The sequence below is a fragment of the Pristiophorus japonicus genome, chromosome 27 (assembly GCF_044704955.1).
Source record: "Pristiophorus japonicus isolate sPriJap1 chromosome 27, sPriJap1.hap1, whole genome shotgun sequence".
NCBI lineage: Eukaryota > Metazoa > Chordata > Chondrichthyes > Pristiophoridae > Pristiophorus > Pristiophorus japonicus.
The window spans coordinates 3,549,919-3,571,178 of record NC_092003.1 but is presented as its reverse complement, the minus strand read 5'-3'; the positions used below and the strand labels follow the sequence as shown (position 1 = coordinate 3,571,178).

The following is a 21,260-nucleotide window of genomic DNA, read 5'->3' as shown; positions in this document are numbered from 1 at the left end:
TGTCCTAACTCGCACCCAGTCCCGCTCACCCATCACCCCCTGTGCTCGCTGTCCCCGTGTCCTAACTCGTACCGAGTCCCGCTCACCCATCACCCCCTGTGCTCGCTGTCCCCGTGTCCTAACTCGTAACGAGTCCCACTCACCCATCACCCCCTGTGCTCACTACCCCGTGTCCTAACTCGCATCGAGTCCCACTCACCCATCACCCCCTGTGCTCACTACCCCGTGTCCTAACTCGCACCCAGTCCCGCTCACCCATCACCCCCTGTGCTCACTACCCCGTGTCCTAACTCGCACCCAGTCCCACTCACCCATCACTACCCCGTTAGTTTGCAGGTGCAGCAGGTAATCAGGAAGGCGAATGGAATGTTGGCCTTCATTGCGAGAGGGATGGAGTACAAAAGCAGGGAGGTCCTGCTGCAACTGTACAGGGTATTGGTGAGGCCGCACCTGGAGTACTGCGTGCAGTTTTGGTCACCTTACTTAAGGAAGGATATACTGGCTTTGGACGGGGTACAGAGACGATTCACGAGGCTGATTCCGGAGATGAGGGGGTTACCTTATGATGATAGATTGAGTAGACTGGGTCTTTACTCGTTGGAGTTCAGAAGGATGAGGGGTGAATGTATTCAAATCACAGATGGATAGATTTTTAACCAATAAGGGAGTTGAGGGTTACGGGGAGCGGGCGGGTAAGTGGAGCTGAGTCCACGGCTAGATCAGCCATGATCTTATTGAATGGCGGAGCAGGCTCGAGGGGCTAGATGGCCTACTCCTGTTCCTAATTCTTATGTTCTTATGTTTACAAATCCCTCCATGGCCCTCGCCCCCCCCTATCTCTGTAACCTCCTCCAGCCCCACAACCTCCCAAGATCTCTGCACTCCTCTAATTCTGCCCTCTTGCCCATCCCCCGATTCCCATCGCTCCACCATCGGTGGCCGTGCCTTCAGCTGCCTGGGCCCCAAGCTCTGGAACTCCCTCCCTAAACCTCTCCGCCTCTCTCTCCTCCTTCAAGACGCTCCTTAAAACCCACCTCTCTGACCCAGCTTTTGGTCACCTGTCCCAATATCTCCTTATGTGGCTCGGAGACAAATTTTTGTCTCATAATACTCCTGTGAAGCGCCCTGGGATGTTTCACTACGTTAAAGGCGCTGTATAAATACAGGTTGTTGTTGTTAGCGTGCTCACGGGTCTGTAGAGCTGTTGAGTTGGGAGGGGCTTAGCCAGTCACATGATGTTCACAAGACTCAATAAAACCCCGGCCAGTTAAATCTCGGTCATCCAACAATGAGGTATGGTGATCCTGGTGGATGAACTGGTAATCTGTCGTGCGATTGTTGAACCTTTGTTAACAAACCAACTCATTCTTAATAGTAATGTGTTGCTATGAATTCTTAAGCAAAGAACCCATGAAGCAAATACATTACACGCATATCCCTCGATTCCCTTAATATCTCAAAATCTCTCGATCTCGGCCTCGAAGACTGAGCCTCCCACGGCCCTCTGGGGCAGAGAATTCCAAAGATTCACCCCCCTCTGAGTGAAGAAATCCCTCCTCATCTCAGTCCTAAATGGCCGAGCCCTTATCCTGAGACTGTGAGCCCTGGTTCTAGACTCCCCAGCCACGGGGGGAAACACCCTCCCTGCATCTACCCTGTCAAGCCCTGTAAGTATTGTGTGTGTTTCAATGGGATCCCCTCTCATTCTTCTAAACTCCAGAGAATATCGGCCCAGTCTGCTCAATCTCTCCTCATAGGACAATCCCCCCCATCCCAGGAATCAGTCTGGTGAACCTTCGCTGCACTCCCTCTATGGCAAGTATATCCTTCCTTAGGTAAGGAGACCAAAACTGTGCACAATACAAGAGCAGGGGGTTATGCTTGAACTGTATAAAACACTGGTTAGACCACAGCTGGAGTACTGCGTGCAGTTCTGGTCACCACATTACAGGAAGGATGTGATTGCACTGGAGAGGGTACAGAGGAGATTTACCAGGATGTTGCACCAGAGAGGGTACAGAGGAGATTTACCAGGATGTTGCACCAGAGAGGGTGCAAAGGAGATTTACCAGGATGTTGCACTAGAGAGGGTGCAGAGGAGATTTACCAGGATGTTGCACTAGAGAGGGTGCAGAGGAGATTTACCAGGGCGTTGCACTAGAGAGGTTACAGAGGAGATTTACCAGGATGTTGCACTGGAGAGGGTACAGAGGAGATTTACCAGGATGTTGCACTGGAGAGGGTACAGAGGAGATTTACCAGGATGTTGCACTGGAGAGGGTACAGAGGAGATTTACCAGGATGTTGCACTGGGGAGGGTACAGAGGAGATTTACCAGGATGTTGCACTGGAGAGGGTACAGAGGAGATTTACCAGGATGTTGCACTGGAGAGGGTACAGAGGAGATTTACCAGGATGTTGCACTGGAGAGGGTACAGAGGAGATTTACCAGGATGTTGCCGGGACTGGAGAATTTTAGCGATGAGGAAAGATTGGATAGGCTGGGGTTGTTTACCTTGGAACAGAGGAGGCTGAGGGGAGAGCTGATTGAGGTGTATAAAATGATGAGGGGCCTGGATAGAGTGGATAGGACGGACCTGTTTCCCTTGGCAGAGGGGTCAACAACCAGGGGGCATAGATTTAAAGTAATTGGGGGGAGGTTTAGAGGGGATTTGAGGGGAAATGTCTTCACCCAGAGGGTGGTGGGGGTCTGGGGTGGAACTCACTGCCTGAAAGGGTGGTAGAGGCAGAAACCCTCACCACATTTAAACAGTACTTGGATGTGCACCTGAAGTGCCGTAACCTACAGGGCTACGGACCCAGAGCGGGAAAGTGGGATTAGGCCGGGTAGCTCTTGGTCGGCCGGAGCGGACACGATGTGCTGAAATGGCCTCCTTCCGTGCTGTAAATTTCTCTGAATCCTCTTTGTTCCCGCAGAGCCTGATCACAGCCCACGAGCAGTTCAAAGCCACGCTCCCCGAGGCGGACAAGGAACGCATGGCCATCCTGGGCATCCAGAATGAGATCAGTAAAATCGCCCAGACCTACGGAATCAAGCTGTCCGGGATCAACCCCTATACCAACCTTTCGGCTCAGGAAATCGCTATCAAGTGGGACAAGGTGGGTCACTGGGTCCGAGGTCAATGGTCCCAGTCAGCTCAGGGCAAACTCACACCCTGGGGGAGAGCACAGGGCTGTGGGATTAGTTTGGAGATTGATACAGGGCTATGGGGAGAGAGCGGGGCAGTGGGATTAGTTTGGGGACTGATACAGGGCTATGGGGAGAGAGCGGGGCAGTGGGATTAGTTTGGGGATTGATACAGGGCTATGGGGAGAGAGTGGGGCAGAGGGATTAGTTTGGGATTGATACAGGACTATGGGGAGAGAGCGGGGCAGTGGGATTAGTTTGGGATTGATACAGGACTATGGGGAGAGAGCGGGGCAGTGGGATTAGTTTGGGGATTGATACAGGGCTATGGGGAGAGAGCGGGGCAGTGGGATTAGTTTGGGATTGATACAGGGCTATGGGGAGAGAGCGGGACAGTGGGATTAGTTTGGAGATTGATACAGAGCTATGGGGAGAGAGCGGGGCAGTGGGATTAGTTTGGAGATTGATACAGGGCTATGGGGAGAGAGTGGGGCAGAGGGATTAGTTTGGGATTGGTGCAGGGCTATGGGGAGAGAGCGGGGCAGTGGGATTAGTTTGGGATTGGTGCAGGGCTATGGGGAGAGAGTGGGGCAGAGGGATTAGTTTGGGATTGATACAGGGCTATGGAGAGACAGCGGGGCAGTGGGATTAGTTTGGGATTGGTGCAGGGCTATGGGGAGAGAGCGGGGCAGTGGGATTAGTTTGGGATTGGTGCAGGGCTATGGGGAAAGAGCGGGGCAGTGGGATTAGTTTGGGATTGGTGCAGGGCTATGGGGAGAGAGCGGGCAGTGGGATTAGTTTGGGGATTGATACAGGACTATGGGGAGAGAGCGGGGCAGTGGGATTAGTTTGGGATTGATACAGGACTATGGGGAGAGAGCGGGGCAGTGGGATTAGTTTGGGATTGATACAGGACTATGGGGAGAGAGCGGGGCAGTGGGATTAGTTTGGGATTGGTGCAGGGCTATGGGGAGAGAGCGGGGCAGTGGGATTAGTTTGGGATTGGTGCAGGGCTATGGGGAGAGAGCGGGGCAGTGGGATTAGTTTGGGACTGATACAGGACTATGGGGAGAGAGCGGGGCAGTGGGATTAGTTTGGGATTGATACAGGACTATGGGGAGAGAGCGGGGCAGTGGGATTAGTTTGGGATTGATACAGGACTATGGGGAGAGAGCGGGGCAGTGGGATTAGTTTGGGATTGGTGCAGGGCTATGGGGAGAGAGCGGGGCAGTGGGATTAGTTTGGGGGGCTACAAGACACACCATGGAACGAATGGCCTTCTGTTGTGTTGTAGTTTAAGCGTTGCGTGGCGAGAGTTGGTGAGATGTCTGCGGAGACCTGGTGTGTGTTCGGTGCACGATCGCTGCGGCTGGTGTTAACCCTTTCCACCCTTGGGCCCACAGGTCAAGACTCTGGTCCCTCACAGAGACCAAACCTTGCAAGAGGAGTTGGCTCGGCAACAGTCCAACGAACGCCTCCGTCGTCAATTCGCAGCTCAGGCCAACGTCATCGGCCCATGGATCCAGACCAAGATGGAGGTGAGTGAGACCCTTACCCTGTATCTAACCCCCTGTACCTGCCCTGGGAGTGTTTGATGGGACAGTGCAGAGGGAGCTTTACTCTGTATCTAACCCCCTGTACCTGCCCTGGGAGTGTTTGATGGGACAGTGTAGAGGGAGCTTTACTCTGTATCTAATCCCTGTATCTGCCCTGGGAGTGTTTGATGGGACAGTGTAGAGGGAGCTTTACTCTGTATCTAACCCCCTGTACCTGCCCTGGGAGTGTTTGATGGGACAGTGTAGAGGGAGCTTTACTCTGTATCTAACCCCCTGTACCTGCCCTGGGAGTGTTTGATGGGACAGTGTAGAGGGAGCTTTACTCTGTATCTAACCCCGTGCTCTACCTGCCCTGGGAGTGTTTGATGGGACAGTGTAGAGGGAGCTTTACTCTGTATCTAACCCCCTGTACCTGCCCTGGGAGTGTTTGATGGGACAGTGTAGAGGGAGCTTTACTCTGTATCTAACCCCCTGTACCTGCCCTGGGAGTGTTTGATGGGACAGTGTTGAGGGAGCTTTACTCTGTATCTAACCCCGTGCTGTACCTGCCCTGGGAGTGTTTGATGGGACAGTGTAGAGGGAGCTTTACTCTGTATCTAACCCCCTGTACCTGCCCTGGGAGTGTTTGATGGGACAGTGTAGAGGGAGCTTTACTTTGTATCTAACCCCCTGTACCTGCCCTGGAAGTGTTTGATGGGACAGTGTAGAGGGAGCTTTACTCTGTATCTAACCCCGTGCTGTACCTGCCCTGGGAGTGTTTGATGGGACAGTGTAGAGGGAGCTTTACTCTGTATCTAACCCCGTGCTGTACCTGCCCTGGGAGTGTTTGATGGGACAGTGTAGAGGGAGCTTTACTCTGTATCTAACCCCCTGTACCTGCCCTGGGAGTGTTTGATGGGACAGTGTAGAGGGAGCTTTACTCTGTATCTAACCCCATGCTGTACCTGCCCTGGGAGTGTTTGATGGGACAGTGTAGAGGGAGCTTTACTCTGTATCTAACCCCGTGCTGTACCTGCCCTGGGAGTGTGTGATGGGACAGTGTAGAGGGAGCTTTACTCTGTGTCTAACCCCCTGTACCTGCCCTGGGAGTGTTTGATGGGACAGTGTAGAGGGAGCTTTACTCTGTATCTAACCCCCTGTACCTGTCCTGGGAGTGTTTGATGGGACAGTGTAGAGGGAGCTTTACTCTGTATCTAACCCCGTGCTGTACCTGCCCTGGGAGTGTTTGATGGGACAGTGTAGAGGGAGCTTTACTCTGTATCTAACCCCATGCTGTACCTGCCCTGGGAGTGTTTGATGGGACAGTGTAGAGGGAGCTTTACTCTGTATCTAACCCCGTGCTGTACCTGCCCTGGGAGTGTGTGATGGGACAGTGTAGAGGGAGCTTTACTCTGTGTCTAACCCCCTGTACCTGCCCTGGGAGTGTTTGATGGGACAGTGTAGAGGGAGCTTTACTCTGTATCTAACCCCCTGTACCTGTCCTGGGAGTGTTTGATGGGACAGTGTAGAGGGAGCTTTACTCTGTATCTAACCCCGTGCTGTACCTGCCCTGGGAGTGTTTGATGGGACAGTGTAGAGGAAGCTTTACTCTGTGTCTAATCCCGTGCTGTACCTGCCCTGGGAGTGTTTGATGGGACAGTGTAGAGGGAGCTTTACTCTGTATCTAACCCCCGTACCTGCCCTGGGAGTGTTTGATGGGACACTGTAGAGGGAGCTTTACTCTGTATCTAACCCCTTGTACCTGCCCTGGGAGTGTTTGATGGGACAGTGTTAAGGGAGCTTTACTCTGTGTCTAACCCCCTGTACCTGCCCTGGGAGTGTTTGATGGGACAGTGTAGAGGGAGCTTTACTCTGTATCTAACCCCCTGTACCTGCCCTGGGAGTGTTTGATGGGACAGTGTAGTGGGAGCTTTACTCTGTATCTAACCCCGTGCTGTACCTGCCCTGGGAGTGTTTGATGGGACAGTGTTGAGGGAGCTTTACTCTGTATCTAACCCCGTGCTGTACCTGCCCTGGGAGTGTGTGATGGGACAGTGTAGAGGGAGCTTTACTCTGTATCTAACCCCCTGTACCTGCCCTGGGAATGTGTGATGGGACAGTGTACAGGGAGCTTTACTCTGTATCTAACCCCCTGTACCTGCCCTGGGAATGTGTGATGGGACAGTGTACAGGGAGCTTTACTCTGTATCTAACCCCCTGTACCTGCCCTGGGAGTGTTTGATGGGACAGTGTAGAGGGAGCTTTACTCTGTATCTAACCCCCTGTACCTGCCCTGGGAGTGTTTGATGGGACAGTGTTGAGGGAGCTTTACTCTGTATCTAACCCCGTGCTGTACCTGCCCTGGGAGTGTTTGATGGGACAGTGTAGAGGGAGCTTTACTCTGTATCTAACCCCCTGTACCTGCCCTGGGAGTGTTTGATGGGACAGTGTAGAGGGAGCTTTACTTTGTATCTAACCCCCTGTACCTGCCCTGGAAGTGTTTGATGGGACAGTGTAGAGGGAGCTTTACTCTGTATCTAACCCCGTGCTGTACCTGCCCTGGGAGTGTTTGATGGGACAGTGTAGAGGGAGCTTTACTCTGTATCTAACCCCGTGCTGTACCTGCCCTGGGAGTGTTTGATGGGACAGTGTAGAGGGAGCTTTACTCTGTATCTAACCCCCTGTACCTGCCCTGGGAGTGTTTGATGGGACAGTGTAGAGGGAGCTTTACTCTGTATCTAACCCCATGCTGTACCTGCCCTGGGAGTGTTTGATGGGACAGTGTAGAGGGAGCTTTACTCTGTATCTAACCCCGTGCTGTACCTGCCCTGGGAGTGTGTGATGGGACAGTGTAGAGGGAGCTTTACTCTGTGTCTAACCCCCTGTACCTGCCCTGGGAGTGTTTGATGGGACAGTGTAGAGGGAGCTTTACTCTGTATCTAACCCCCTGTACCTGTCCTGGGAGTGTTTGATGGGACAGTGTAGAGGGAGCTTTACTCTGTATCTAACCCCGTGCTGTACCTGCCCTGGGAGTGTTTGATGGGACAGTGTACAGGGAGCTTTACTCTGTATCTAACCCCCTGTACCTGCCCTGGGAGTGTTTGATGGGACAGTGTAGAGGGAGCTTTACTCTGTATCTAACCCCGTGCTGTACCTGCCCTGGGCGTGTTTGATGGGACAGTGTAGAGGGAGCTTTACTCTGTGTCTAACCCCGTGCTGTACCCGCCCTGTGTCGTGTATGCACCTGTCAGTATACCCACAAGTCTGTAGGGCTGTTGCCTGCTCCTGGGCCTGGCCAAGGGGACCATCAGCCGGTCCAGGCAGCGGGCGGGTGAGGGGGCCGTTCAGCCCGACTGCCTGCCTCTCTTCCGCGGTTACATCCTGAGCCAGGGTGTCCCTGGAGATGGAGCACGCGGTGTCCACCGGTACGCTCGCGGCCTTCCGCGAGAGGTGGGCGTCGGAGGGACTGGAGTGCATCGTCACCCCCGGCAACAGAATTTTAATTTGATTTAGAAACATAGAAACTTAGAAAATAGGTGCAGGAGTAGGCCATTCGGCCCTTCGATAAGATCACGGCTGATCATGCAACTTCAGTACCCCACTCCTGCTTTCTCTCCATACCCCTTGATCCCTTTAGCCAGAAGGGCCCACATCTAACTCCCTTTTGAATATATCCAACGAACTGGCCTCAACAGCAAGTTTCCGTTTAAGTTGATTTTAAAATATGTGTGTTGCCGTGCCCTTACCAAAAGGGGGCGCTTGATTTTACATTCGATTTAACATAGTTGTGGAGCTGTTGAGTTGGGGCGGGGCTTAGCCAGTCACGTGACGTTCACAAGACTCAATAAAACCCCGGCCAGTCGGGTTCGGGGGATCCACGATGGGGCAGGTGGATGCGAGCCTGGTGGATGAACCGGTAACGTGTCGTGTGATTGTTAAACCTTTTGTTAATAAACCAACTAGTTCTTAATGGCGACGTGTTGCAATGGATTCTGACGCAAAGAACCCATGAAGCAAATACATTGCATTATCATCAAAGGCGGTCCCTTGAACGAGGATGACTTGCTTCCAGAAGAGTGCAGAGGTGTTTCAATGAAGGACCTGATGTTCCAGTCCTGAACTCCCAATTGAAGGGTGGCAGATGCCTGTGGGTGGATATTTTTAACGTGGGGTGACCGTTACACACCAGCCATCACACGGGGCTTGACCGAGCGAGGCCTTGGTCCAGTGGCAAGGGTTAACCAGGACGACTGGAGACCAGCTGTGTTGCACAGACCGAGCGCGCGCACGTATCGCAAATACATTGGGACACTGCGACATATGTTGCACTGCGGGAGTGACTGATGCCAACCGGTTGGCTGACCGTATCCGTCCCTCTCTGACCCTCAGGAAATCGGCCATATTTCCATCGACATCACGGGCTCGCTGGAGGACCAGATGAACCACTTGAAGCAGTACGAGCAAAACATCATCAACTACAAGTCCAACATCGACAAGCTGGAGGGCGACCACCAGCTTATCCAGGAGGCACTCATCTTCGACAACAAGCACACCAGCTACACCATGGAGGTAAGCCAGACCAGGCCGCTGCTGTGGGACTTCCCCGGCAACCGAGGGAAAACCAACGCCTGCACTCATATAGCGCCTTTCCCCACCGCCGCACCTCCCACAGCGCCTCGCAGCCAATGAAGTACTATCGGAGTGTTGCTCACTGTTGTAATGTGGGAAACGCCAATTAGCGCACAGCAAGCTCCCACACACAGCGATGTGATAATGACCCGGATCATCTGTTTTAGTGATGTTGGTCGAGGGATAAATATTGGCCCCAGGGCACCGGGGAGAACTCCCCCTGCTCTTCTTCCAATAGTGGCCCCGGGATCTTTTACATCCACCCGAGAGGGCAGACGGGGCCTCGGTTTAATGTCTCATCCGAAAGACGGCCCCTCCGACAGTGCGGCGCTCCCTCAGTACTGCCCCTCCGACAGTGCGGCGCTCCCTCAGTACTGCCCCTCCGACAGTGCGGCGCTCCCTCAGTACTGCCCCTCCGACAGTGCGGCGCTCCCTCAGTACTGCCCCGCCGACAGTGCGGTGCTCCCTCAGTACTGCCCCGCCGACAGTGCGGCGCTCCCTCAGCACTGCCCCTCCGACAGTGCGGCGCTCCCTCAGTACTGCCCCTCCGACAGTGCGGCACTCCCTCAGTACTGCCCCTCCGACAGTGCGGCGCTCCCTCAGTACTGCACCTCCGACAGTGCGGCGTTCCCTCAGTACTGCCCCTCCGACAGTGCGGCGCTCCCTCAGTACCGCCCCTCCGACAGTGCGGCACTCCCTCAGTACTGCCCCTCAGACAGTGCGGCGCTCCCTCAGTACTGCCCCTCAGACAGTGCGGCGCTCCCTCAGTACCGCCCCTCCGACAGTGCGGCGCTCCCTCAGTACAGCACCTCCGACAGTGTGGCACTCCCTCAGTACCGCCCCTCCGACAGTGCGGCGTTCCCTCAGTACTGCCCCTCCGACAGTGTGGCACTCCCTCAGCACTGCCCCTCCGACAGTGCGGCACTCCCTCAGTACTGCCCCTCAGACAGTGCGGCACTCCCTCAGCACTGCACTGGAGTGTCAGCCTAGATGTTTGTGCTCAAGTCTCTGGCGTGGAACTCGAACCCACAATCTTCTGACTCCGAGGCGAGAGTGCTGCCCACTGAACCAGAGCTGACACTCCAGAAGGTCATGAGTTCAGAGGACAAGGAGATGACACTCGAGGGAACACAGGCCCAGTCTGTGTGCGACCTGCCCTCGGGATTTAACCCTCGAAGCCCCGGGGTATGATTCTGGTGAATCTGCCCCGCTGCCCCTCCGAGGCCGATATCCCCTCCCCGAGGGGCCCAGGACTGGACGCTGTTACTCCACACGGGGTCTGACCAGAGCTGTGTATGACTGAAGCATCACTTCCTGTCCTTTGTACTCTAGCCCCTCGAGGTAAAGGCCCACATTCCATCATTTGTCGGGCCTGTCACGGGCTTTTGTAGTCTGGGCCTACTCGTGACTCCAGTCTCGCACCACCCAGTTGTCAGTTGATGCCCTCCCGGCCGGGTATGGATGGGCAATAAATCCAGGCCTGGACCACATCCCAACAAGGCGAAGGGCATAGCACAAAAAATAGGAACAGGAGGAGGCCATTCAGCCCCTCGAGCCTGTTACATTAGGAACAGGAGGAGGCCATTCAGCCCCTCGAGCCTGTTACATTAGGAACAGGAGGAGGCCATTCAGCCCCTCGAGCCTGTTACATTAGGAACAGGAGGAGGCCATTCAGCCCCTCGAGCCTGTTATATTAGGAACAGGAGGAGGCCATTCAGCCCCTCGAGCCTGTTATATTAGGAACAGGAGGAGGCCATTCAGCCCCTCGAGCCTGTTACATTAGGAACAGGAGGAGGCCATTCAGCCCCTCGAGCCTGTTATATTAGGAACAGGAGGAGGCCATTCAGCCCCTCGAGCCTGTTACATTAGGAACAGGAGGAGGCCATTCAGCCCCTCGAGCCTGTTACACAGGAACAGGAGGAGGCCATTCAGCCCCTCGAGCCTGTTACATTAGGAACAGGAGGAGGCCATTCAGCCCCTCGAGCCTGTTACATTAGGAACAGGAGGAGGCCATTCAGCTCCTCGAGCCTGTTACATTAGGAACAGGAGGAGGCCATTCAGCCCCTCGAGCCTGTTACATTAGGAACAGGAGGAGGCCATTCAGCCCCTCGAGCCTGTTACATTAGGAACAGGAGGAGGCCATTCAGCCCCTCGAGCCTGTTACATTAGGAACAGGAGGAGGCCATTCAGCCCCTCGAGCCTGTTACATTAGGAACAGGAGGAGGCCATTCAGCCCCTCGAGCCTGTTACATTAGGAACAGGAGGAGGCCATTCAGCCCCTCGAGCCTGTTATATTAGGAACAGGAGGAGGCCATTCAGCCCCTCGAGCCTGTTATATTAGGAACAGGAGGAGGCCATTCAGCCCCTCGAGCCTGTTACATTAGGAACAGGAGGAGGCCATTCAGCCCCTCGAGCCTGTTATATTAGGAACAGGAGGAGGCCATTCAGCCCCTCGAGCCTGTTACATTAGGAACAGGAGGAGGCCATTCAGCCCCTCGAGCCTGTTACACAGGAACAGGAGGAGGCCATTCAGCCCCTCGAGCCTGTTACATTAGGAACAGGAGGAGGCCATTCAGCCCCTCGAGCCTGTTACATTAGGAACAGGAGGAGGCCATTCAGCTCCTCGAGCCTGTTACATTAGGAACAGGAGGAGGCCATTCAGCCCCTCGAGCCTGTTACATTAGGAACAGGAGGTGGCCATTCAGCCCCTCGAGCCTGTTACATTAGGAACAGGAGGAGGCCATTCAGCCCCTCGAGCCTGCACCTCCCCTCACTGAGATGCCCCGGGTGCTGACTCTGATGAACAAATGCTCGATTGTTGCTGTGACTCAGGAAGCCTCCCGACTGACCTTTGCCCTTTGCCCTCCTCAGCATATCCGTGTGGGCTGGGAGCAGCTGCTGACGACGATCGCCAGGACTATCAACGAGGTAGAGAACCAGATACTGACCCGTGACGCCAAGGGAATCAGCCAGGAACAGCTCAACGAGTTCCGAGCTTCATTCAATCACTTCGACAGGGTGAGAGCGGGGGGAGGGGCGATGGGGGAGGGGGGACGTGGGAGGGGGGAGAGCAGGGGGGAGGGGGGGATGTGGGAGGGGGGAGAGCGGGGGGAGGGGGGGATGGGGGAGGGGGGAGAGCGGGGGGAGGGGGGGATGTGGGAGGGGGGAGAGCGGGGGGAGGGGGGGATGTGGGAGGGGGAGAGCGGGGGGAGGGGGGACGTGGGAGTGGGGGGAGAGCAGGAGGGATGGAAGGGGGGAGAGCGGGGGGGAGGGGAGATGTGGGGGGGGGAGAGCAGGAGGCGGGGAGGGGGGAGAGCAGGGGGAGGGGAGATGGGGGAGGGGGGGGAGAGCAGGAGGCGGGGAGGGGGGAGAGCAGAGGGAGGGGGAAGGGTGGGGGAGAGGGATAGAGCGGGTGGGGAGAGGGAGGGAGGGAGAGGCGGGGAGAGAGAGAGGGGGGGCGAGAGGGATCGAGGGCGAGAGGGATCGAGGGAGGGGAGGGGGGGAGAGCAGGAGGCGGGGAGGGGGGAGAGCAGGGTGAGGGAGGGGAGGGTGTGAGGACAGGAGAGTGAGGGAGAGGGATATGGCGGGTGGGAAGAGGGAGGGAGAGGCGGGGAGAGAGAGAGGGGGGTGCGAGAGGGATCGAGGGGGAGGGGGGAGAGCGAGGGGTGGGGTGTGGGCGAGACCGGGGGGGGAAGGGAAGGGTGGGATGGAGAGGGGGGGGGGGGAGAGGGAGGTGGGGTGGAGAAAAAGATAGAGATAGAGAGAGGGAGAGTGATGAAGAGACAGAGAGGGACTGACGTTTGCGATATGAAATGCAATGAATAGTTCCTCCTCAAAATAGTCTGTAATGACATCGAGTGTCCAATCATAGACATAGGCCACTGGGCCCCACCGCTCCGTGCCGGGGTTTATGCCCCACCGCTCCGTGCCGGGGTTTATGCCCCACCGCTCTGTGCCGGGGTTTATGCCCCACCGCTCCGTGCCGGGGTTTATGCCCCACCGCTCCGTGCCGGGGTTTATGCCCCACCGCTCCGTGCCGGGGTTTATGTCCCACCGCTCCGTGCCGGGGTTTGTGCCGGGGTTTATGCCCCACCGCTCCGTGCCGGGGTTTATGCCCCACCGCTCCGTGCCGGGGTTTATGGCCCCCCGCTCCGTGCCGGGGTTTATGCCCCACCGCTCTGTGCCGGGGTTTATGTCCCACCGCTCCGTGCCGGGGTTTATGCCCCACCGCTCCGTGCCGGGGTTTATGCCCCACCGCTCCGTGCCGGGGTTTATGCCCCACACTCCCCATCCCACCCCTCTCCATCTCTCCCCCATCACCCCATCCTTCTATCCCTCTCTCCCCCGTGTGTTTATCCAGCCTCCCCTTAAATACATCGATACTATTCACCTCAACCCCTCCCTGTGGCAGCGAGTTCCACATTCTCACCGCTCTCGGGGTAAAGAAGTTTCTCCTGAATTCCCCGTTGGGTTTATCAGTGACTGTCTGATATTGGTGGCCCCCAGTTCTGGTCTCCCCCACAAGGGGGAACATTCTCTACGTTTCGCCTATCGAACCCCCTTCATTATGTTAAAGACCTCGATCTCTGTCTCTATCTATCAGCTCACCCCTCAGCCTTCTCTCTTCTAGACAAAAGAGACCCAGCCTGTTAGTCTTTCCTGAACGGTGCACAGTAACTCCCAGTGTGGGATATAGAGACCAGAACTGTGCACAGTAACTCCCAGTGTGGGATATAGAGACCAGAACTGTGCACAGTAACTCCCAGTGTGAGATATGGAGACCAGAACTGTGCACAGTAACTCCCAGTGTGGGATATAGAGACCAGAACTGTGCACAGTAACTCCCAGTGTGGGATATAGAGAGCAGAACTGTGCACAGTAACTCCCAGTGTGGGATATAGAGACCAGAACTGTGCACAGTAACTCCCAGTGTGGGACATAGAGACCAGAACTGTGCACAGTAACTCCCAGTGTGGGATATGGAGAGCAGAACTGTGCACAGTAACTCCCAGTGTGGGATATGGAGAGCAGAACTGTGCACAGTAACTCCCAGTGTGGGATATGGAGACCAGAACTGTGCACAGTAACTCCCAGTGTGGGATATGGAGACCAGAACTGTGCACAGTGTGGTTTAACCCAGGTTCTTTCCCAGAATGAGGGGGATTACACACATAATCCCCGTTGCAAGCTCTGGTCACTAATCATTATTTCCCTTTTCCAAATCTAACCCTACCTGACCGTGAAACGGTGTAGAAGAGGAACGGCAAGATGGAACCCGATGACTTCAGAGCCTGCCTCATCTCCATGGGTTACGATCTGGTAGGTGTCTGCGAATTGTCCGTGGCCCATCGCACATCGCCCCTCCTCAATCCGCCGCTCCGTCCCCGTGCCCGTGATCAGCACCGCGATCCAGATCTCTGCACTCGCACCATGAGGGGCCGCCAGGCTCGAACCGCTCGGCTAGGCCCCTCTCAGAGTGGGCAAGGTGGCCGCCGAGGTGTCTGAACATGCGCCCGCGCGGGTTTGGCATGTTTGCGGCCTCCGCAGTGCGCACCCTGCGGTTACCCGGCAACGGCGCCGGTCTCAAACGGCCTGGGCTGTTCTCCTGGGTACGGGCAGGCGCTGTCGAGGTGTCGCCCTGCGTTACCCCGCCCCCCCCCCTCCCTCCCCCGCTGCGGTTGTAAATGGCTGAGTTCTGGAGTCTGTGAACAACATGCTCAATGCCCCGCGGCAAGAAAAAATAATTTATCCCCACGTTGGTCGGCCAAGGCATGACAACACAACTGTGGGCATGGGCGGCCATGTTTGCTGTGGGCATGGGCGGCCATGTTTGCTGTGGGGCGAGGCGGCCATGTTTGCTGTGGGTGGGTGGTGGCCATGTTTGCTGTGGGCATGGGCGGCCATGTTTGCTGTGGGCAGGTGGTCGCCATGTTTGCTGTGGGGCGAGGCGGCCATGTTTGCTGTGGGCATGGGCGGCCATGTTTGCTGTGGGGCGAGGTGGCCATGTTTGCTGTGGGCATGGGCGGCCATGTTTTCTGTGGGGCGAGGCGGCCATGTTTGCTGTGGGTGGGTGGTGGCCATGTTTGCTGTGGGCATGGGCGGCCATGTTTGCTGTGGGCAGATGGTGGCCATGTTTGCTGTGGGGCGAGGTGGCCATGTTTGCTGTGGGCGGGTGGTGGCCATGTTTGCTGTGGGCATGGGCGGCCATGTTTGCTGTGGGCGGGGGCGGCCATGTTTGCTGTGGGCAAGGAGGCGGCCATGTTTGCTGTGGGCGGGGAGCGGCCATGTTTGCTGTGGGCGAGGGGGTGGCCATGTTTGCTGTGGGCAGGGAGCAGCCATGTTTGCTGTGGGCGAGGGGGCGACCCTGTTTGCTGTGGGGATGGCCAAGTTTGCCTCAGTACCACATCGTTCTCTCCCCCGCCCCCTGCGCCCCTCCCCCCCCCACAATCTTCAGATTTCCTTGCTGTACTTGGCTATCACTCCCGCCTCGGAAGCCTCCTTACATAGTCCTCACCCTGATTCTGGTTAGCCATTCACTCTCTTTCTTTCCTTTGCCTGGACAGGGAGAGGTGGAGTTTGCCCGTATCATGACCCTGGTGGACGCCAACAATACCGGAGTGGTGACCTTCCAGGCCTTCATCGACTTCATGACCCGCGAGACGGCCGAGACTGACACCGCTGAACAAGTCATGGCCTCCTTCAAGATCCTGGCCTCCGACAAGGTTAGTCACCATCGTAGGCAGTCCCTCGGAATCGAGGAAGACTTGCTTCCACTCTTAACACGAGTCCTTAGGTGGCTGAACAGCCCAATACGAGAGCCACAGTCCCTGTCACAGGTGGGACAGACAGTGGTTGAGGGAAGGGGAGGGTGGGACTGGTTTGCCGCACGCTCCTTCCGCTGCCTGCGCTTGGTTTCTGCACGCTCTCGGCGACGAGACTCGAGGTGCTCAGCGCCCTCCCGGATGCACTCCCTCCACTTCGGGGCGGACTGGTCTTTGGGCCCAGGGACTCCCAGGTGTGGGTGGGGATGTTGCACTTTATCAGGGAGGCTTTGAGGGTGGTCCCTTGTAACGTTTCCTCTGTCCCACCTTTGGCTCGTTGGCCGTGAAGGAGTTCCGAGTAGAGCGCTTGCTTTGGGGAGTCTCGTGTCGGGGGGAACATGCGGACAATGTGGCCCTGCCCAGCGGAGCTGGTCGAGTGTGGGTCAGTGCTTCGATGCTGGGGATGTTGGGCCTGGTCGAGGACGCTAACGTTGGTGCGTCTGTCCTCCCGGGGGATTTGCCGGATCTTGCGGAAACAAGGTTAGTGGAAGATGGTCAGCCATCCGTCTACCAACCCCGGCTCCACTTTGGCGCCCCAGCGGGTCAATGGACCAAAGCGACGGCCCATTGGGGTTGAGTTAGCCGGGATCCGCCAATGGGGAGCGAGGGTGATGCTCCACAATCCGTGTTGGTCCTCCTCCTCCTTGTTGCCTGTCCCAAGCTTTGGAAAGCAGAAGGTTTCATCTCTGTCTGATTGTGTATGATTCCGGGGATTGAGGGGTTGACTTATGAGGAAAGGTTGAGGAGGTTGGGCCTCTACTCATTGGAGTTAGGAGAATGAGAGGTGATCTTATCGAAATGTATAAGATTATGAGGGGGCTTGACAAGGTGGATGCAGAGAGGATGTTTCCACTGATGGGGGAGACTAGAACTAGGGGGCATGGTCTTAGAATAAGGGGCCGCCCATTTAAAACTGAGATGAGGAGGAATTTCTTCTCTCAGAGGGTTGTAAATCTGTGGAATTCACTGCCTCAGAGAGCTGTGGGGGCTGGGTCATTGAATATATTTAAGACAGAGATAGACAGTTTCTTAACCGATAAGGGGGCGGGCAGGGAAGTGGAGCTGAGTCCATGATCGGATCAGCCATGGTCGTATTAAATGGCGGAGCAGGCTCGAGGGGCCGAATGGCCGACTCCTGCTCCTGTTTCTGATGTTCATTGGCTGGTCATTCCTGGGCCCCTCACCCTGGGTAAGGCCATCTAGCCCAGTATTCACAACACGAGTCCTTCACCACAGCTACTTCACTCAAAGCCAGGCACAGCCTCTGTCCCAGAGGCTTATTGGTCCATGGAACCATATACAGGCAACTTTACTCTGTATCTAACCCCGTGCTGTCCCTGCCCTGGGAGTGTTTGATGGGACAGTGTAGAGAGAGCTTTACTCTGTATCTAACCCCCTGTACCTGCCCTGGGAGTGTTTGATGGGACAGTGCAGAGGGAGCTTTACTCTATATCTAACCCCCTGTACCTGCCCTGGGAGTGTTTGATGGGACAGTGCAGAGGGAGCTTTACTCTATATCTAACCCCCTGTACCTGCCCTGGGAGTGTTTGATGGGACAGTGTAGAGGGAGCTTTACTCTGTATCTAACCCCCTGTACCTGCCCTGGGAGTGTTTGATGGGACAGTGCAGAGGGAGCTTTACTCTATATCTAACCCCCTGTACCTGCCCTGGGAGTGTTTGATGGGACAGTGTAGAGGGAGCTTTACTCTGTATCTAACCCCCTGTACCTGCCCTGGGAGTGTTTGATGGGACAGTGTAGAGGGAGCTTTACTCTGTATCTAACCCCGTGCTGTACCTGCCCTGGGAGTGTTTGATGGGACAGTGTAGAGGGAGCTTTACTCTGTATCTAACCCCGTGCTGTACCTGCCTGGGAGTGTTTGATGGGACAGTGTAGAGGGAGCTTTACTCTGTATCTAACCCCCTGTACCTGCCCTGGGAGTGTTTGATGGGACAGTGTAGAGGGAGCTTTACTCTGTATCTAACCCCCTGTACCTGCCCTGGGAGTGTTTGATGGGACAGTGTAGAGGGAGCTTTACTCTGTATCTAGCCCCCTGTACCTGTCCTGGGAGTGTTTGATGGGACAGTGTAGAGGGAGCTTTACTCTGTATCTAACCCCGTGCTGTACCTGCCCTAAGAGTGTTTGATGGGACAGTGCAGAGGGAGCTTTACTCTATATCTAACCCCCTGTACCTGCCCTGGGAGTGTTTGATGGGACAGTGTAGAGGGAGCTTTACTCTGTATCTAACCCCGTGCTGTACCTGCCCTGGGAGTGTTTGATGGGACAGTGTAGAGGGAGCTTTACTCTGTATCTAACCCCGTGCTGTACCTGCCTGGGAGTGTTTGATGGGACAGTGTAGAGGGAGCTTTACTCTGTATCTAACCCCGTGCTGTACCTGCCCTAAGAGTGTTTGATGGGACAGTGCAGAGGGAGCTTTACTCTATATCTAACCCCCTGTACCTGCCCTGGGAGTGTTTGATGGGACAGTGTAGAGGGAGCATTACTCTGTATCTAACCCCGTGCTGTACCTGCCCTGGGAGTGTTTGATGGGACAGTGTAGAGGGAGCTTTACTCTGTATCTAACCCCGTGCTGTACCTGCCTGGGAGTGTTTGATGGGACAGTGTAGAGGGAGCTTTACTCTGTATCTAGTCCCCTGTACCTGCCCTGGGAGTGTTTGATGGGACAGTGTAGAGGGAGCTTTACCCTGTATCTAACCCCCTGTACCTGCCCTGGGAGTGTTTGATGGGACAGTGTAGAGGGAGCTTTACTCTGTATCTAACCCCCTGTACCTGCCCTGGGAGTGTTTGATGGGACAGTGCAGAGGGAGCTTTACTCTGTATCTAACCCCCTGTACCTGCTCTGGGAGTGTTTGATGGGACAGTGCAGAGGGAGCTTTACTCTGTATCTAACCCCCTGTACCTGCCCTGGGAGTGTTTGATGGGACAGTGTTGAGGGAGCTTTACTCTGTATCTAGCCCCCTGTACCTGCCCTGGGAGTGTTTGATGGGACAGTGTTGAGGGAGCTTTACTCTGTATCTAGCCCCCTGTACCTGCCCTGGGAGTGTTTGATGGGACGATCTAACGTGTCTTTGCCCCCCCCCCGGCAGAGTTACATCACGGTGGACGAGTTGCGCCGGGAGCTGCCGCCGGAGCAAGCCGAGTACTGCATCACCCGGATGACGACCTACACGGGCGCTGACGGAGTCTCCGGGGCTCTGGACTACATCTCCTTCTCCAGCGCGCTCTACGGAGAGAGTGACCTGTAAAATGCTCACCTCTCCCTCCTTCCCTCCTCCCCCGCCCCCCTCCCCTCAAACATCCGCCCCCCCCCCTCCTCCTCGCCGTGCCCGTCCACTTTCGCGCACTCACCCCCCCTCCGTCCCCAGAAACAAAATGGCCGCCGCGCATCGGTCAGCGTCTCTGAGCTCGCCCCCCACTCCCCCGCCCGTCGCCCGCGCAAATCTCGTGGTTCGAGGGGCATCTTTGGTGCTGATTGACGGGAAATGCATGCAACGTTAATTAAAGGGTGGAGAGATGGGGGGGGGGGCGGTGCTGGGGAGTCCTGTCCTCGGAGGCCATCTCCCCCGCCCGCGTCCTCCACCCCCCCCTTCCGCCAATCCTCCTGCCGTTAGTCCAGCGAACGCCAGCTCCTCTCGTTGTCCCGGGGAACGTTTCTCGGAGATGCTGACCTCCCGTACCCCCTCCTCCCGACCTCGGGAATGGCAGGAAATCGCTTCATCAAACCCCCTCCTCCAACCCTCCGCCCGCCCCCGTCTGTAATGTTCGCGTCGTGGGTTCTCTGCTGAAGAATTCATCGGCACGCACCGCTATTGGGAACCGGCTGGTTTATTGGCCAGAGGCTTAACGGTCACGCCACACGTTACCGGTTCATCCACCAGGCTCACAACCGCCTGCCCCGTCGTGGGATCCCCCGAAACCCAACTGGCCGGGGTTTTATTGAGCCTCGTCAATGATCACGTGACTGGCTGAGCCCCCTCGCAACGCGACACCTCCACAAATCCGTGCGAATGCTCACACGCGCGCTCATGCGTTAGACGCCCATGCTGTCCACAGACGCCCGCCTCGGATACGATCGGCCGCGATCGTACTGAATGGCGGGGCAGGCTCGAGGGGCCGAATGGCATGACTCCTGCTCCTCTTTCTCACGTTCTTATTATGTGTCCCGTCCCCACCGCGCCTCTCCCCCGGGACCGGGGTGTCCGGACGTGTTTCCTCCCCCCCCCCCCCCACCCCTCCTTCCCCCCCCCCCCCGCCCTCCCCCCACCCCGTGCCTCCGTGACCCCCCAGGGGCGAACGGCGGTGGAGGTACAACTCACTCCCCTCCCCTCTTGCCCCCTCACCCCGCAACTCTTCGCAACGGCCGTCGTCCAGCCCAACGGCCCTCGCGCCCTTTGACCTTTCGTTGGACGGTTTCCCCCGCGGTTCGGGGCGCCACGCGGGTGTGGGGGGGGGGGAACATTCTCGGGCTTCTAACTACTTTCCCCCACAAATCCCCCCCCCTCATAAATCCCGTCCCGTAGCCCCCTTTTTGCTCTTAAATGTCGCTCCCCCCCCCCCCAAAAAAACTCCCAAAACTTCTATTTATTTTGGAGAAGCAGGCTTCGGGTTGAACGCTAGGCCCGTGACTGGTAGCCGCCGGATTCAAGATGGCGGCCGGAGAGACTCAACGCGGCGAAGCCAACGTTGACACTGTATGTGGCGGGTAGTCGGGTTTGGGGCGTGGGAAGGGGGGGTGGATTTTAACCGACCGATCGTTTCACAACCCCCTTGTACACGGAGAAAATAAAACTATCCTTAAATCTACTGCCGGTGTTGGTCTGTTTTCCTGCGATCGTTCGCTGGGGGTTAGGGGCCGCTGTTTGATGCCCGTACGCTCACAGGCCGGAAATGAAGCCTGGGTCTTTCCTGCGCAGTTTGTGGGGGGAGTGGGGTTGGGTGGCTGAGCCCCCGCACCGCCCAGTGCATGTTGAGGTCAGCCTTGCTCGCAGCCAAGAGCAACCCGCCCGGAATCGCACCGTTACACGGAGGAAGGTGACCGAGAGAGGCGTTGGCACAATTCAACCACTCCCTGTACGTTTAGCCGCAAAGGTTGCGTTTATATAGCGCCT

The 21,260-nt window shown here is 56.4% G+C and overlaps 1 protein-coding gene across 1 annotated transcript in view; it reads left to right on the top strand.

The window, feature by feature from the left end:
* LOC139239422 (alpha-actinin-2-like) overlaps positions 1 to 20,955 on the top strand; it is a 25,034-nt gene extending 4,079 nt beyond the window's left edge. The window contains exons 4-10 of the mRNA XM_070868144.1: positions 2,938 to 3,120; positions 4,552 to 4,686; positions 9,073 to 9,252; positions 12,184 to 12,330; positions 14,566 to 14,631; positions 15,876 to 16,034; positions 19,239 to 20,955. Coding sequence (XP_070724245.1) covers positions 2,938 to 3,120; positions 4,552 to 4,686; positions 9,073 to 9,252; positions 12,184 to 12,330; positions 14,566 to 14,631; positions 15,876 to 16,034; positions 19,239 to 19,397 — 1,029 coding nt within the window. The 3' untranslated portion in view covers positions 19,398 to 20,955. The remainder of the gene's footprint in view (positions 1 to 2,937; positions 3,121 to 4,551; positions 4,687 to 9,072; positions 9,253 to 12,183; positions 12,331 to 14,565; positions 14,632 to 15,875; positions 16,035 to 19,238) is intronic.
* The last annotated feature ends 305 nt before the right edge of the window (positions 20,956 to 21,260 follow it).